The sequence below is a fragment of the Stegodyphus dumicola genome, chromosome 2 (genome assembly GCF_044657685.1).
Source record: "Stegodyphus dumicola isolate Sdum_Otavi_A_Nest chromosome 2, ASM4465768v1".
Taxonomy (NCBI): domain Eukaryota; kingdom Metazoa; phylum Arthropoda; class Arachnida; order Araneae; family Eresidae; genus Stegodyphus; species Stegodyphus dumicola.
The window spans coordinates 119,255,962-119,275,059 of NC_140769.1; the positions used below are offsets into that span (position 1 = coordinate 119,255,962).

At 34.9% G+C, this 19,098-nt stretch overlaps 1 protein-coding gene across 1 annotated transcript in view; it reads right to left on the minus strand.

Moving 5' to 3' along the window:
• The window catches only part of LOC118179282 (ras-related protein Rap-1b-like), a 207,261-nt gene that overhangs the window by 14,709 nt on the left and 173,454 nt on the right, over positions 1 to 19,098 (minus strand). The window contains exon 2 of the mRNA XM_085810317.1: positions 18,478 to 18,651. Coding sequence (XP_085666443.1) covers positions 18,478 to 18,651 — 174 coding nt within the window. The remainder of the gene's footprint in view (positions 1 to 18,477; positions 18,652 to 19,098) is intronic.

Below are 19,098 nucleotides of genomic sequence, written 5' to 3' on the forward strand. Positions count from 1 at the left end.
TTAAAATTAAATAGTTAATTATTATCAAATTAATTAATAGCTATTTAATTAATGTTTATAAATTGTTATTTAATCAATAATTGTTATATAATTAATTAATTATAATTTAATTGATAATTATTAGATAATTAATTCTTATTTATTGAAATAATTAAAGATTGAAGTAATTAACTAATTAAAATTAAATAAAATGTAAAGAGATAAATTGAAATTTAATACGCGATTTTTAATATAATTTTATTGTTAAAATAAAATTTTCAAGATAAATTTCAACTGAACTTGTTATTTAACTGCATAAAATAAGTGCCGCAGCCTTCTTATTCAGGGTTCCGGTTCGTTCCGGCTAGAATTATAATTTATTACAAAAACCCAAAATCCGGTGGGTTCCGGCCCAATTTAAGTTCTAGTCGTAGGGGGGGAGTTCTAGTCGTAGGGGGGGGAGTTCAAAAATTAAATATACTTAAATTATAGCTGATGAAAATTCCATTGCGAAACAGAATGAGGGTTTGAGTGGGTGAAAACAAAAAATGAGGGGAATCTTAGTGAGAGAGAACGTTCTCTTTGACCGCGGATCTCTGTTGATATAATTATAGCCATCAAGCAGATGGGTGTCAGGGTTAAACTCCTAAATGTAAAGTTGCTGGTTACCCTCCTCCCCCCATTAGTGGATACTTTGGGAAGACGATGTATTGGACGTGCTTGAGCAGTTTATCTCAGTATTTTCCTCTTATTGTACTCGCTGTCACTTAACGCACATTTAAGAACACAAATTTTCCTTTCTGCGATGATATCTAACTGTAAGCATCGATAACAATACACTAGATACGATGGCATGGGGGAGAAATTTAGGTGTTCCTAAACAAATTCTCCCAAATTTATTGCTTTTCTTAAACGGAAAAGTTTCCGCATGCGAGTGAGGGGACTTTACTTGAACGTCTCATGTTCTCATGAGTTCATATTTGTAGAGAAATAGAGTATTGCAAGGTTTGCTTGTTGTTAAATTAAAACGCTAGGAATTCTAAATTTTGTTCCCTTTAAAATGTGATTCAGTTTTATAAATGGAAGTACCGGAGCTCATCTTATTTAGGGCTCCGGTGCGCTCCGGCTAAAATTGTAATTTATCTTAAAAATTGAGAAGCACCGGAGCCGGGCTCCGGTGGGCTCCGGCGCAATTTAAGCACTGGGGATATTTTCATTGAAATATGATACCCGAAATTTTTCGCGATTACAATGCTTCCTTTTTACTTCGTACAAGGAAGTAAAAATGAAAAGAAATCTTATATCTGGACGTCTTCCTCGTGTGTCTAGCAACTCCATAGAAAACGCTCAGAAAGATACGCAATTTCGGAGGACTATCTCCTCTCCATCGGCGGAATGAAGCGAAGGCTTGGCGCTAATAGCGTAGAGTAGTAAGTTCATCATAAGATGGGATCAGGACAAGAAACAAGGATTTTAAAGCTTGCGGACGTCAGCCGTTACAGCGTCGCATATGGGAAAAGATGTTCCAGCAGGAAATAACTCCAGTGAATGGAACTCCCGCTCATCACTCTGTTGCTAAACGACGAGGCGACGAACAGCTGAAACAGCAATCATCAGACCCATAATTAAGGAAATTCACGAACAACACACAGAACTTAGTATATATACATCTTATGGCCTGGAATTAAGCGATACATGAGAACCAAAATCGGTGCATACAAGTTTTTGATCCGAACGTCCTTCACATTAATGTGCAATCAACCAATTTGGGAAGAAACACCACTCAAAAACGCCGAGAAGAAAATAGTAGAAAAAAATTCCCTTTTTCCCCTCAGAAATTCAAACTAATTCAATCCCTTTTCGCCAAGTCACCAAAAAAGAAGTATTAACCCAGCTCTCACCACCCTGCGACCGGATACTGGACCGGATAGTGACCATAGACAAGGACAAGGAAAAACCACTCTTTTTCTCCCACATACACCATTCAAGTGACAAAAATTCAATCATCAGAGCATTATTAACCAGATTACAGAACTTAGTTAATTAAATGGGCATATTTAAAAAACTATTTAACCTATCTTAATAAAAGTAATTTTAAATGAAAGAAGACATTTTTCTGCTTTTAACAGTCTGAATTTGAAGTATGTAAAATCATACTTAGTAATTTTAAGCTACAAAATATTACTTAGAAATTCACCCCATTAGAAACTAAGATAGGAAAATACATTATATGAGAGTACTGTTGTGCAGTGAAATTAAGTGGTTTAAATAATTAACGTTTTATTAAAAAAATTTATTTTTTATGCAAAATTATACTGCACAAATTGTATTTTATTTAATCAATGTATTAATCTGTTTGTCTACTAATTGAAGTTTAGTTCAACGCTTTTTCTCACTCAATTTTCTGAGGTCGCGCGAAAGAGACAAAATCCCAATTAGTAGACAAACAGATTAATACATTGGTTAAATAAAATACAATTTGTGTAGTATAATTTTGCATAAAAGATAAAAATTTTTTGAATAAAACGTTAATTATTTAAACCACTTAATTTCACTGCACAACAGTACTCTCATATGATGTATTTTCCTATCTTAGTTTGTAATGTATTAATACTCACTTACGGCACTCACTTACATTAATACTCACTTACGGCATTGCCGCTTTAGGAGCTATAAATAGCTTTCTTAAAGAGAATTTCTTTTCTTAATTCTAAAAAGAGTATTGCTTTCTTTCAAAACGAAAGAAAACGAAAGCGCTTTCAAACGAAAGTGCTTAAATTAAACGCGAATTTTACTTTTGCCTCGTTTTGCTTGGTATGCAAAACAGAAATGTATCAGCTTTCAGGAAAAGTCCTTTTTTTCAGCTTTTGTGGAAGGTGTTAGATCAGAGCGACTTTTTGTTTTTGGCCCCAAGATGCAAAATTTATTACGTGACACCATGAAAGTAAATATTTTAGATTTTTTTATCATCATTGCGCGAGATCATTTTCTTGTACCGCAATGCTGCATTTTATTTCCCCTGATTTCTATTTAATTTTACAAAGTAAATAAGATAAATCGATATGGCAAAAAGAGAATAAACATTATATATTTAATCGAAATTATAAAACTAAAATCTGAAGATATTTAGTCTATATTACAAACGCACAGTTTTGAAGCATTTGGAACATAGACCAATAACAGATTTCCTTGAAATCATTTCAATTTATAAAACATTTCAAAAACTGAGAAATATTTTTTTTTTTTTTTGTTTTTTCATTGACACAGTTAAACTGTCTACGAAAAACAACAACAATAATGCGATAATAACTCCATCTAGGAAAGGATAACGAAATTAATCAAAACTATTAATCAAATCACTATTTTAAGTAATATGTAGGTTATAAGGTATTTCTCCTGCCTTCTTAACATGCTTTCGTGGTGTGGTGGTCTGCACGCTGGGCACGTATTCCAGAGGTTCGTGGCTCGATTCCTGGCGAAGGCGTTGCTCATTTTTCACATCTCCTGCTTCGAAATAACCTAATGTCTCAAAAGGGGCACTCGAACTAAAAGGGTATTGGATGATGATTCTCCACACCCAAATCCTGGGTGTGGAGAATATACTTCAGGGGGATTATATAAGGCATTTTTCCCGCCTTCGTTGTGTGGTGCTCTGCACTCTGGGCACGTATTACAGAGGTCCGTGGTTCGATTCCCGGCGAAGGCGTTGAGCATTTTTCACATCTAGCAGACGACGTTTTATTGGCCAGTTGAGAGTATTTTAGCGTAGAATAAATTTTAGGCAGCAGGAAAAATTGATTTGATGCGAGAACATTATCGCAATATGAATTTTAAGTTGCATTAAATCAAGAAGATTGCATTCAACGTCTACATTCAGCCTTTGGAAATGAAGGTCCGTCTCGTGCTACTGTATTCACATGGTTTACAGTATTTAACAGAGGTCGTAACTCTCTTCAGGATGAAGAACACGCAGGAAAGCTGTTGTCAGCAGTAATCTTGGATAATGTGTCTGCTATACTGAAAATGGTAATCGAAGATAATCGCTGCAATGACCAAATGATACGTTAGGAATTAATATTGAATCTTCCACCATACATAAAATTATTCATGAAGAAATGCGTATAAAAAAACTAGTTTGCCGCTAGGTTCCCCGTAATTTAACTGAGCACCAAAAAGAGAAGCGTGTCAGAATCAGTTAAGAAACCTTTAACTTACTTAAGATAGCTACCGCGATATTTCTCCAGTCTTAACTGGTACACGCATTTTATGACGTTCTAACACGTCGAGAAAATAAAGTATGGGTCTTAGAAGATGATCCTACGCACATAATGGTAGAAAAATTACGAGCCGTGAAAATGTAGCCGATGCCGTTTTCTTTAGAACTACAGGACTGGTCAAAGCCATCAAGCTGGAAGGACATAAAGCAGTCACAGCTAACAGGTAAACCACTAAGTGCCTTCAAGAAATTCTTCAAGAAGTGACTGTTAGAGGATTCACACTCCATCATGACAATGACTCTCATCATTCAGCAAGATTGACAGTTGAGTTTCCTGAACAAAAGCACATTAAAGTGATAGAACATCCAACCTGTTCACTCGATCTAGATATGGGTGACTTTTGGCTATTTCGGAATCTAGAAAAGAGCTTACGTGGACATCGCGCTCGTTCCGAAGATGAGATTGATGAGGATATAAATGCATTTTATTTTTCATCGATTCCAAGAAAACAACGGCTCGAGGAATTCAACTTTTGGAAAATTCCCTTATAGAAGTGCACTGATGCTAGAAAAGACTACTTCGAACACTCCTAAAATTTTGTAAGTATAATTTTAAAATCTTTTGTGCATCTCAAACATTTCAGAGTGATCCTAGTACACTCATGTTCATAAATTAAGGATAATGCAAAATCACGCAAAGGAAGAGTTAGAAGCAAAACAAATTTGACTTATTTATTAAACAAAAGGTAAAGAGCAAAAAATGATGCTATATATTTGATATTATTAAAAAAATTAGCGATTTTTTCTCCCTGGAGCAAATTACAAAAAAAAAAAAAGCTATTTACAAAAAACCAATATTACATGGTTGGTATGATTGTTAATACGTTGTATGTCTCCCAGACGATGCAGTATAGTCCGTACAACGCCTAGGCATGCTGAGTATCAAATTATCGATCTGATCTTGGGGGATATTACACCACTTAAAAAGCAATGCTCTCCGAAGTTCTCATAGACACGTAGGAGGAGGTTGACTGGCTGCAACTCGTCGGCCAAGCATATCCCACACGTGCTCTACTGGATTCAAGTCAGGTCAGAATGCTAGCCAGTCCATACGGGTGATATCCTCCGATTGAAGGCATTCGCTTACGATGTTTGCATGGTGAGGAAGGGCGTTGTCATCCATAAAAACAATATGTGCGCCCATGGTGCCCCGAAACAAACGTACATGTTCTTCCAGAATGACGTCCCGATAGATTTGGCTTGTCATGGTTCCAATTTGAACCTGCAGGTCAGTTCTGGAACCCAGAATAATTCCACCCCAAACGAGCACTCCTGCACCACCGTAACGGTGTTGTTCAATGATGTTTCCTTGGTGGTAACGGGTACCTGGAGCTCTCCATATGAAAGTTCGGCGCGAATCCGACTGCAAGCTAAACCTGGACTCGTCGGAAAACATCACACAAGCCCACTGTTGCGCTGTCCACAATGCATGGTCTCTACTCCAGGCTAACCGCAGGCGACAGTGAGTTGCAGTAAGTGGAACGCATCTGAAATGTCTACGAGCATATAGACCAATCTGCCCTAAGCGTCTGTACATGGTCTGCCTTGAAATTGTCGTACCATTGGCTGAAGAGATCTGACGATACAGGTCTGAGGCTGTGCTCCGCCTGTTTCTTTTGTCAGTAACTGCCGAATACAGGTCCTCATTCGGCGTTGTAACTCTGGGGCGACCTGTGCTGTAACGTCTACTCACATTACCATCATCTTGGAATCGTTGCCAAAGCCTGGAGATGACACTCTGGGCAATTCCAAGTTCGTCTGATACTTCCAGTTGGGTACGCCCCCATTCCAGACGGCCGATAATTCTACCACGTAAAAAATCATCTAAATGCGTCATTTGTGTCTTAAATATTCGGTTATTGCACTGAAATGCTTACAAAGCGCCTGCGAACAATTTTACGTCTTTGCCTGTATTTCTTATATATCACTCTCTTACACTCTCGTCATTGTGATGAACCATCGGTGTCATCTGGTTACTTCCTGAAATTTGCATATGTTTCTAGAAGATGTGTGTAGTGATTTTACAGGTGATATATTTATTTTAGAGTTCGATTTCCGCGTGTCTCCGAATTATCTTTAATTTATGGACATGAGTGTATATTCTGCAATCTACATTTCTGAATAGGGATGAGCGAGTAAATGCAGTTAAGTGTCCTTAGCCGTTATCTACGGTTCACTGATTTACATTCCTGGTAACTCATTATAGCTTAAACCCTGATAAACAGTTCCAAATTTGAAGTGTTTGTTTTATAAAAATTTTCAAGAGTTTAATTTTTCCCCACATGTATGCGATTTTTCTAAATCTAAATTACACTTATAGAGTCATTTTTTCGGTGTGTTATGTGTGTAACGCTTTTGACTAAAATCGAGCCCACAAAGCCGTAATCCTGTGTGTGATAAAATGAACAATAAACCCACACAGCTCAACTTAGCTTAAAATGTGATTGTGACCATAAAGAATCAGGTAAGAGCTTTGTGGACAAGATGTACATCTGTTAATATAACTAAATGTATCCTTCAAAGTACTCTCTCCAGATAGGCATTTTACATTATTTTACCTAATTTGAAATCTGTTCTCCAAAATGTTATCACTCAATAAGACCATAATGTAGTAGTTTTCCTTCATTCTTCCTTACGTCCAGGGTAGCTTGCACATATTAAAAAACCTGATGGGGACACTACGTGACTTTTGCGTACGGAGAATTAAATTATACACATTATATACATTAATATTGATGCATTTCATTTAAACTTATTCCATTGAATTTAACTAGAGATTTATTTTTCCTTCAATTAATTCAGTTCTCGCTCCGCGGCAACGCAAAATACATACGTAAAACCTCAAACTATCTTCATTATAGATTAAAAAACATAAAACACTAAATACAGTTAAAACATTTAAAAAATCAATTTTTACAATTAAAAGTACAGTTTCTACGCAGAAACAAGCAATTCGTCCAGCGTGCAAGAAGGCTGATTTTTCGGTGCACAGAATTGTTACTTTTAGCCCCACTTAGCAAAAAGATACTGAAGGTGGAGAAGACTTAATTCACTATTACGCTAAGTTTCAAATGTAAACAAATGGCTGCTCTATTTATTAGGCTTAGCTGCACTTAAACAACTTATTATTGCATGCAAGTTAACTAAAGGCATGAAATCCTTAACCGGAACGTAAAGACAAAATAGTTTAATCACTTTTAAAGAGAAAAATGCTCAATTTACCAAAACATATAACAGAAAAATAAACTGAGCTTACTGAGCCGACTGCCAAAGTATATATATTATGTATGTACCTTTTGCTGCTGCCGATTGCAACCAGAAAGGCAGGTGCACAAATACATGTTATAGCAGTACCATATAAAAGGCAAATGAGCTTGCCAAATCGGCAGCAAATGATAAAAGCCTGAGAGAATATCCTGTGAAACTCCCAACCTCTTATCTCAAGAGAAGTACTCTTGAAAATTTATTATGCCAGTGGCAGGAAAGGTGGGACTCAGCACCCACGGGTAGAAGGACCTACTCTTTTTTTCCAAAAGTGGGAACTGTAGCAAAAGTCACGAACGGTGCACAGACCCACTTTTTTTCTGGACATGGACCATTCCCTACCTATTTAAAGAGGTTCCACTTAAGTGGAACAGAATTCTGTGAATGTGGAGAGGTAGGTGATCCAGATAACTATCTCTTCCATTGTGCATTCACCAAACTTTATCACCTGAGGAGACCAAGTGATTTATTTTCGACACAATGGGCAGAAACAATCTGCAAGAATAGTATTGCCAAACGCAAATTGAATGAGGTATTAAAGTACTGTGCACAGAGTCATGCAGGCATAAACAGAGCGAACACTTCAGAATAATTGACAATTACTGCACATATCTGTACCTTGTACGCTCACAATTAAAGGATCATCTTAGGGTAAAGACTTCCTTGTGAATGACATTACATTAGCTTTATTACCATTGCAGAAACTTGAACTGTTCAATGTTTGTGTGATTTAACCACATTGGTGCATAGATTCTTAATTTTTCATTGTACATATCTAACTTTATCATTGTTGAATTGATTCTATTCCATCATTGGCAGAATTATATTTATTTATTTACTCAGCATAGATGGAGGCATAACCTATTGTTACCATTGGATTATGCTTTATGCTTGAAATATCAATGTTTAAATCATGTTGTTGGTAGTTCCACTGTATTTGCTAACTAGGAATGGTTTTGAAAAGTGTATTGTAACCTAACCTTAGCATTTTTCATTTATAGTATTATCTTTGGTACCTGCATCAATAATGAATAACAGTGTATGGTTTGATTAACATTGTATATTATTTCTTAATTTTGCAATAATATGGCTAACTAGTACAGTGTGAATTGTAATCAAGATATAGAGCAGCAGTATTTACAGTAATTGTTCAGTATATCTGTATAAGTAGTAGTATGAGGTTATGCGACTTTAATGCTTATATATTTTGTAAATTTTGTACATATATATAATAGAATCATAATGTATTGTACTCAATGTAAAATGCAATTCTAGCCGAGTTTGTGCTTTTGTAACTTATAGTACTAGAGTGTAAAGTTTCGTAGGCATTGTATTGTACTCGAAATTGTGCGATAGAAAAATGATGTAATATTATCGTATTATATTTATAACCAAGTTTACTATGTCTTGCCTTTATATAGGATATTCTATGTCTTGCATTTATATATGATATTGTTACAATGTATAGTACTCAGTGTAAAATGTAGTGTGGTCTAGTGTAAAACATTGAAGTAGTAATATAGTGTAAAGGAATTATAGCAACATTGCCCATGTTAAAGTAGTGTAGTATAATTAGCAGCGTAGTAGTCAAAATAGAACTTGAGTTAACAACCAGGCAGTTATAGATACTAAAACCTATGTAAAATAATGAATGATTATGAAACCTAAGATTTTAAAATAATAAATGCTGTCGGATCAGCGAGTCATGATTAGACAGCATCTGCCAAGTGGAAACAAATACCGTAAGGCTTACTATAGTTAAGGGCGGCAGTCCACTTGAGCAGCGTTCAGCAGTACCATATACAAAATTTCAACGTTCTAAGGGTAGTTGTTTTTACATTACGTACAGATGTCGCAAAGTCTCTTTCGGATCCATCTGAAACACACTTTTTAATCCGCTTTACAAAAAAGGGACATTTCGTCTGTCCGTACGTACAGATGTCGAGGAAAAATATGTTTAATTATGTCACATTTTGTCGGATTTTGATGGATTAAATATTTCGGATTTTTTTTTAATGCACGGAGTTGAAAATTTTTATTTTATATTAAGTATAAAACTTTTCTAAACATAAGTATAGGGACCGGAGCACCAAATCAAAAGTTAGATTCCGTAGCTTTTATAAAACTGATTTTAGTATATTTAAAATTGACAAAACATGAAACTTGTTAGTTCTGTCTTGCCTTTTAATATCGTTTGGCGTATGCTTCATTTGAAATATTTTTGTAAGTGAACCATACGTCTATGGCCTGAAAATCAAGGCCGCGTAAGGACGTTTTTGAAGTCGCTCTCCCTCAAAGTTCTCTCTCAAGATAGATATTTACATTGTTTTACCTAATCTGAAATCTTGTCTTCAAAATCGTATCACTAAATGAGGACAGGCTTTTGCAGTTTTCCTTCATTGTTCTTTATGTACAGGAAGGCTTCCAAATATTAAAAAATATTTTATAGCATAGTCAACAATCTTAATGTAAATATATCTGTCATGAAATTATAGATGAGTATTAATGATATGTGTGACATTAAATTTTAAAACACTCTACTAAGAAGTTTGAGTAAATAATCCTCTAACACAATTACAATGTATCACAAGCTACAATAACCATGAATTCTTTATTAAGAAGAAGGAAATATTAATCAGCTTGTCCAGAACAAAATAAGTTGATAACGTCAAAAACATTTGAAAGTAATTAATAATTTAAAATGTTCAGAAGACACTTACGTAAGTTAATTCAATCCTCTTTTAAGTAGTTATACCAGTTTTACCTCTTAGGCGCATGCTTGCTGAAGTATCTTTACCTCAAAGAACGGATAATAATAGAATGGCTGAAACGGCTTAATTATTGAAGTGTCCGAAGCTCCCAGTTAGTTCTGTCTTGCCATTTTTATACCTTTCGACGTTTGTTTGGTGAAGGTTTCTGAGTTCTACTACGCAAAGTAGATACCAAATTCTTCTAAAATTTAGGAGTGTTTAATCGAAATTTTTAAAAAAATGGAAATATTATAAGTTAATAATCGTGTGTTATAAGCACTTATTAATTGTTCTTCAGAATACGATGGTCCATCGAATGCGGCTAGACATCGAAGAAATTCGTGCTATTTAGTGTCCAATGAAATTTAGCTATTGCCTCAATTAAATTTCAATCCTAAATCACAATAAGCTGATTTATTCGTTCAGAATAAATTAAATTATGAGATTTAGGGAATATGAATCTCCCCATATCGTTATTAATCCAAATGAAGTACTTCCAAAGGGGAATGTTCACGCGCTGTTAATTCTCAAGAAGTGAGAAACCTCGATTACATTTATTTCAAAACGTAATAGTTTTAAGTAGGGTGTCAAAATTACTGAAAAGGGAGCAGCATTCTGAAATAGGTTTATTTTTGTTGGCCTTCTTGTCGCCGTCTTGTCGGTGATTCTGTTCCCTGGCTACCCGCCTAGAATGCTGGACACTTGCCATTCCGGTGTCGTGACCCAAACTCACCACCGAGCATCACTTCATTTATTTCATCTTATCTATTGAGAAAAAAGGACGAGCGCGAAAAGATATAAAATAAACTCGTACCAGTTAAGATATTTCCAGCTCTGTTTTCGGTAGTCGTCGCTGTTTGCTTGAGAGACCCGTAGATAGTTTCTAGCATGGTATTGAAAGGGATGCTAATCAAGCAAATGACCGCTAATGTTAGGTGAATAAATATGAGAATACGGGTTTCGTTTACTTAGCTATTTTGCTGGCGCAGTTTTGATGAAATAAGTTTTGATCAAAAATGCAATGAATATTCGTTTCTATATTGTAACTGATAATGATTTCCTCATTAAATGTAAATGAGGACTTGGTTTTAACTTCTTAAAGTTATTTACATTTGGGGGGGGATAGATTTGTTAAATAGACTATATAGAACAGAACAGAAATATTTTCAAGCTTGCATAGAAGTTGAGAGTTAAAAATTCCACTAACAACATTCATCTTTAAACAATACAATATGTGTTTTGCATTATTAAACATCTTTTATTAATACTTCAAAACGGATAATATTTGACAGTTAATATCATAGACTAATTTTAAGTTTTACCATCCTAATCTAGCATTTTCTGTGCTGTGAGTAAAATATAGATAAATAATTTAGTATCCAAAGTTAAAGTTACAAACACACATATTTTTCAATAATTCAAAAATCTCATAAATCTATGTTTCAAATGATGTCATATATAATTTGGAATACGGCAAATATAATCATGTGCAAACTTAAAAGAATTTGACCATTATATAGAATTTCTGAAAAACTAACGGACAGAATTTTATGAAATTGGGTGTGAAAATATGTTTTAACTAATAAGATGCACCAATAAGAAGTCATTTTGTCTACGCATGATGATGAGTAAAGCTCATAGTACAAAGAAATTTAAACTACACGTTGTGATATGGAATTGAAAGTGAGTCTGATATGGGGTATGGTCTCCTCTCACAGCTAGACAGGTCGCGCAGCGTGACGGCATACTAGATGGGAGACACTTGAGGAGTTCCTTGTGCTAGTCGACTTGTTGCAGTCGACTAGTTGCTAGTCGACTTGTTGCAGGAGCACCAAGGATCGCCTTGTTGCAGGAGCAACAAGGCGATTTTAAACTCTGAGATGGTTAACGGAGGGAGATGGTGAGATAAAACTGCCCTCCCAAGAGCGTCTCATATGCTGTATAGATGATATTTGTCAGGATATTTGGCTGGCCAAACCATGTGACGAATATCCTCACTTTTCAGGTAATCATCGGACATCTGAGTCCTATATGGACGAGCGATATCACACAGGAGCACAGTACCTTCTGCGCCCCTAGAAAGTTGAACATAGTAATCTAAGATCTCCTTTCTGTACCTCATAGCAGTCAGGGAGATTTTGTCAAACACACACAGGGCTGTGCGGCAGTTCAACATAATTCCAGCCTAAACCATTATGGCTCCATTCCCGTAATGATCATTTTCTCTGATGAAGGAGGAATTATATCGCGTTCCAGGTTTTTTCCAGATACAAGTACGCCGAGAATCAATGTTCACGTTGAATTTCGACTCATCTGTAAAACACACGGTGCTCTACTGAAGTTTAATCCAAGACGTATGTTGAGTGTACATGTTATCGCGATCTCTTGTCTGCTGCTATGAGGGGGACGTAAACAGCGGTTACTTTGGCGTACAGCCGTATCTCATGAAGCCTTTGGACGTAAAACTTGAGTTCCAGTCGCATTATGCAGCTTATATGAGAGCTGTGAGTCTGTAGCAGTCCTATGTCGCTGCGCTGAAAGTGCCAAATAACGATGTTTATTCGTTGTTGTGGATTTTGGTCGACGTTTTGCAGATCTCGTCAATATGAGTCGAATATCCTGAAGCTGTTTCCATAACTGCAGACCACATTAGGCATTGTACTGAGCTCTGTAGACACCTGTTTTTGTGATTGGTCTGCCTTCACTTTACCGAGAATTTTCCATCTCATTTCGTCATCCATATATATGTTCGTGGCTACCCATTTTACGTGATGCTTTACAAAATTTACTCAACTCTTGCAAGAAATACGGAGAATGTCGTGAAGGAGTACGAGCACACAAATCGGCAAAAATTAATCCTGCGCATCGGTCCCCTTCACAGTCATAGCTCCGCAGATAAGCACATGTACGTTTATGGATTGGACATATAGATACTTGCATTATTCTTCAGTGGCATAATTAGAATCTTTGGTTGATACGTGTCGTTAAAATTGGCATTATTATAAATTCTTTTAGCTTTGTACACAAGTTTATATTATAAATATCTAGTGGCTGTTGAATTGAGGCCTTTAAAGAAAATGCGAAAATTACGGGTTAAGAGTGGAATTCATCCATAGAATGACATTTCAGTTTTAAAGTTTATGATTATTAAACAATTATCTTATCATTTGATTTGTATTGTCACCTCTATTTTATTCGGCTCTTAACGGGACGCAAATTACATAAGAACAGAATTTTTAAACCCGTGAAAGTGCTGCTGGCAGTGATGCTGACCTATATAATCTCTCCTCCAACTCATTAAAATTATTTGTTCAGCCTTATTCGTTTGCTACTCGTGTTGTTCGCGCACTAAAAAAGTTTGATCCAACGCTCGATATCACTTTGTTTTGTAAATTTTAAGAGTTAAATACTTTAATAGTTTTCTGTTAGTTTAGATCTCGAAAGCAGCGAAGACTGAGTGTAAGCAGGATTTAGAATTTCGAAGTTTTAATAAAAAATGTTTGTTTAAACGTTCTTCTGAGTTTGCAGTTACTTTATTAAGACTGGAGGTAAGTCACCTGATTGTCGCTCACAAAACTAAGCTTTGTTAAGTGAATGGTTCTTGCACAATGACAAAATATGTATGTAATACATATAACGAGCGTATATTGAAGTCTTTAAACACTGAAACACAAAAATAATTTGAGTGCGGAAGGCTAGTATTGTTGCAATTTTATCTATCTAAAGTAAAATATCCATGCAGTATCATACAACGATGCATCATTGAAGTTTTGGACACTACTCTAACTTTCTAAGCTCTCAGACAAATTTTCAGTTCGTCTTTACCTTATAATGTCAAAATATCAAACAACTAGAACAAGATAAGACAACTAAGAAATTTATTTAAGTATAAATTTAAAATATAATTAACTTCCTTCTCCATTGGCATTGAAACCAAATATGATACACAATATGTGCAAATAAAAATGTAAATTTAAATTTTAGACGGCTTTGCTAATCCACGCTGTCAAATTAATTTTCAATAAAAGTGAAACTTATTACCCAGTAGAAACACCGCTGTAGGCGGTAACAATAACCTACTAATACCAGTAAGGTAGTTTGATGATGCCAAATATTTGTTCTAAGCATAGAATATTTTTTCTCTTTAATACTCATATCATTAGCATATTCTTGTGAAGCAGAAGAAACAGTAGACGTGCTGGAAATCTTTTAACAAAAGGAATAAGTGTTAGTTAAAATAAACTTACAAATTACTGCATGCTTGGGAAATACGAGCTCGTAGATCATCATCGTGGGATGGCAATCTGTAAACCTAAATTTTCAGTAAACCTACAGGTACAGGTATAAGTAGGCGGGAAACTAAAATTTCACTGTATGAAAAGAGGTTAAAAAGAGTGAATTAACCTCTGTGACCGCTCTACCTTATCTCCATAATTAATGATCAAGTTCCCGAATTGTTCGACCAGAAGCTTCATCTACGAAATCAAGTTAGTAATGCTGTAAACACCTTCGTCCAGTTAAAGTTTCCGTCGTAAAAAAAAGGTCCTATGAGGAGAGTTTTCCAAATTCTGCGCCGGCCATTGAAAGTCCATTGCACTTTGATGATGAACTTCTTGTTACCATGATGGTTTTCGATTGCCCAAACTGTGTCAGTTTTTTATGTTGTAAACATGTTATGTCACTGTGCTATGCTCTGGATGAATACGAGTCCCGAACTATATCCGACTAGTTTTTAAAAGCTGTCAGAGTGTCCAGCCCTGCTGCCACCTGCCACTTGTCTGATTACAATAGAGTTCTCTTCTTGGCGTATGTCTCAGTGTGAATGGGCTAGTGCATAGGACAGGAGCTGCATTGGATGCTCATGAATTCCAGAATATCAGCTTACCTAAAAGGAGACGGCATATTATGTTCGCTGTCTTTTAAGCCACTGAAAGAGGATGACAGTGATTAAGTTAATATTATGTAAAGTTTTGCGCTGCCTCTTTTGCCCGTTGGTCGGATTCCTCTTACAAAAGTACCATCTCGCAGTGCTTCTAACTGTAATAATGAGTCATGTTTAGACTTAAATATTCGGTCTATCTACCTATGTGATAAATCTTCCCTCACTGCCGTTTTACGTTTTCCAAAAAGGTGTGATATAGCGCTTTAATGTGGATATCATGCATCCATCGTTATATTGGAAGTAACTTTTGTTTAAAGATGCAACGCTTCGTGATATCATTAGAGATGTACCTGTGCTGGTGATATGATGGGATGTATATTTCAGGAATTTCTCTTCAGTTGCACGTACATAAATCTCATTCCATACTAAATCGGCGACGCACTATACATTTGCCATTGACTTATATTTAGGAAAATGTTAAACTCCTTATAAAAAGCAAAACACGAAAGGTTTGACTCTCATACGACAAAAGTTGAACGGCATATTTGATTTTAAAATTTGCGATTTCTAACTTCATATTCAGTTTGCATTGAGAGCGTAGTTAATAAATAAATTAGAACAATTCGAGGTTGATTTTCCTTCTTCAGTTCAATGATATTATTTTGTGATTTATTAGAGTGTTTAATTTATAATGCTGTTATATTTAATATTCTGAAAAAATTTTCAGCCGAGTAATTTATAAGTTTTCAAAATCTAAAATTAAGTTATCAATATTTTCTTGAAACTTTATAATTTGAGAATTACAATTTATTAATCGTACAAAAATTTTATTAAACTTCAGTAAGTAAAGATTATTGTGAAAACTTCATTTATATTCATCAATACTTTTTCACAATAATCTGCATAAAAATGTTCGTCACTTCTTTTAACATTAGAAGACTTTTCTAAACTTATTTTTTATATTTTTAGCTACGTACAAATGCAAACATTTTACTCTTCAATTTATGCACGGCTCTAACATGACTTAAATACCAAATATCTCTGTCAATTTGCTTCGTACGAGAATCACATATTTTGTGATTTAAATGTAACGAGTGCAACAATTTCCTAATTCTAAGTGTAGAGACTAGAGGAATGTATAACACCCCCCAACACTCTAGCTTTCTTCGCTGATGATAGTTTTCTGACACAGGTTATAACACTTGGAAATATTTACAGTTAATTTCAGCATTATCTTCATTTGTTAGAAGCATAGCTTACATACTGGAGAAATGCAGTTCCGTTTCGCGAAGGTTAGTCAGTAAATTTACCATTCACTCCCACTGTATTTAAAGGCAAAATACACTGGAAACAAGAAATCATACACCTAAGGCATGATGCTAAACAAAAAAGTCACTTTTAGAACTCATTTTGCAAAATTGAGAAATAAATTTAATATTTCTATAGCTAACATAAGACACGAAATATAGCAGTCTTCATTTTCACATTAATATGATATACGAAACAATAATTCTTCGAGCTTTACTTTGTGCCTTCCTTATATTGGGACACTTTGCCAAAACAAACTTTTATAAAATTTAAATTCTGCAAAAAAAAAAAAAAACATTTAGAGAAATAACCAGTTTTCCTTAATTCATAAGGATATTATGTAGGCAGTATCACATTATATACCAATTCATTATAGTGAATTGTGTACCAATTTAAAGATCGAAACCAATAAAACATACATTTCCAGAACTGCTCATAGTTTTTACTACAGTATTAAGCATGAACAAAGCCCTACAATTTTAATTCAAATCTATGAAAAACGATCACAAGAAAAGCATATATAAGCGACTAATACTTTACTTTTAACACAGTTTTAATATGACACCATGCCGTCTCCACAGAAACAGAATTATAAATGCTCTTGGCGAACATCCTACTGATGAGTTTTACACCTGACTTTGGTTTTCCGCAATGGAGTAGAGCAGATGGTAGAGTCATTAGTTTTTCTCCAGAAACTTAATGACATGAGTTTTGAAATTATATTGCTCAACCAATTGTTATCATACTGAAATAAAATGTTTTATCTTTTAACTCGTCCAATTTGTATAAGCATCCATTAAACATAAATATAAGGAGTGGAGGACCGAATAAAAATATAAAATGGAACCTCGAGATACAAGAAATTCGAGATACGAGGAAAGTATGGGCGAAACATTTGTCTCTAAATACGAGCATTGACTTGAGAAACGAGCAATGAACCAGACTGTTGGTATGCGTGGCGCCATTTCCCCATCCGGCTGGACTCGGGAAATCCCCTCGTCAGATCACTCGGTGTTCTTTGATCTGCTTGTTTGTGCTCTTATGAGTCAAGTGTTTATTACATTTAATATGAAAATAATTATTTCACGATGCCTGCCAAGAAGATCGTTGCTTCAGATAGTGCTGGAAAGAAAACTAAGGAAGCCATGACCGTTGAAATTAAGAAAGAAATCATAGATAAGGGAGCGTGGTTTAAGAGTGACGGAATTGGCGAAGATTTACGGCCTTTCGACTTCAACGGTTTGCACTATTCTGAAGAAGCAGGAAGAAATTAAGAAACTTGATGTAGCCAAAGGAATTACCGTTACTTCCAAGCACTGTTCAAAACTCCTAAAAATGTTGAGAAGCTATTGTTGGTGCGGATTAACGAGAAGCAGTGTCGGAAGCTATCATAAAGGCAAACTACGGTTATATTATTTACTATTAAACTACGCTTATATTATTTGCAAACTACAGTTATATATTAGAAAAAACTGTTTTCATGTTGATATTTTTGGGAGTGCGGAACGGATTAACTGGATTTCCATTATTTTCAATGGGAAAGTTTGTTTCTAGATACGAGAAATTCGCTCTACGAGCTCAGTGTTGGAACGACTTAAACTCGAGGCTCCACTGTAATTCGTAATTCTTCTAAAACTCTTTTTTTTAATGTAAAACTTCCACAGTATGAATATTTACATCATTTAAAATGTTTTAACATTTAAAAATACATATATAAGACCAACGGTTGCGAAAACAAAGCCCACATAAAAAGTATTTACAGACATGGTGGTCTATATACGTAATATTAGTTATTAATATATTCGTATCTTTAGAAATTTTACTCAGCTTTAAAAATTTAAAAAAAAATATTTAAGCATAGTTTGTATCTTCTGAAAGAGCTGAAAATAGTATTAAACAGCTATTAATTTTAAATAGAGTTCTAAAATTGTGAAAGGCATGTTTGCAAGAAGATTAAGCATTTAAGAATTTTAGAGCAAACTTATCGCGTAAACATGCTTTTAAATTGTGCCAAGTACCTCTAAGTTTCTGTATGAGATCCCACAGTTGCATGGCTTCGTGGAATGATTGAAGATTATCGACTGAGAAGACGAGAATAAATCCTCTTCCAGAACGGATGCTGAGTTCTCTCATGGCGGGAAAATTATGAGATCCCGCAGTATCCAGGATCTCTACTGTATGGAATATTCCATCTGAAAATAATAAAAAAAAATAATTAAAAAAAAACAGAAAAAGGGCAATAAATGAGAATGTTTATATTTTATTTTCGCAAAACTTAATTAACTCTTAAACTTAATTAACTCTTCATACCGATTTTTTTTTATCATTGGGGCGTTTTTGCTCCGATACAAGAAGGGTGAGGATATGGTGTATAAGATATGCGAACTTCCATAAGATAATTTTTCATATAAACATTTTTCGCATTACTTTAATTAGTAAATGTTCTTGCTTTGCAGTACCATTTGGAAACTATACGTACAAAATAAAGCTTTTTAGGCATTTTTATTTTATTAGCAAGAATTACTAATTATATAGCAAGAATTATTTATATAGCAAGAATTTTTTTTATATAGCAAGAAAGCTTTTATTTTATATAGCAAGAATGCACTCTAAGGTGTGGTTAAGGTATTGACACTTTA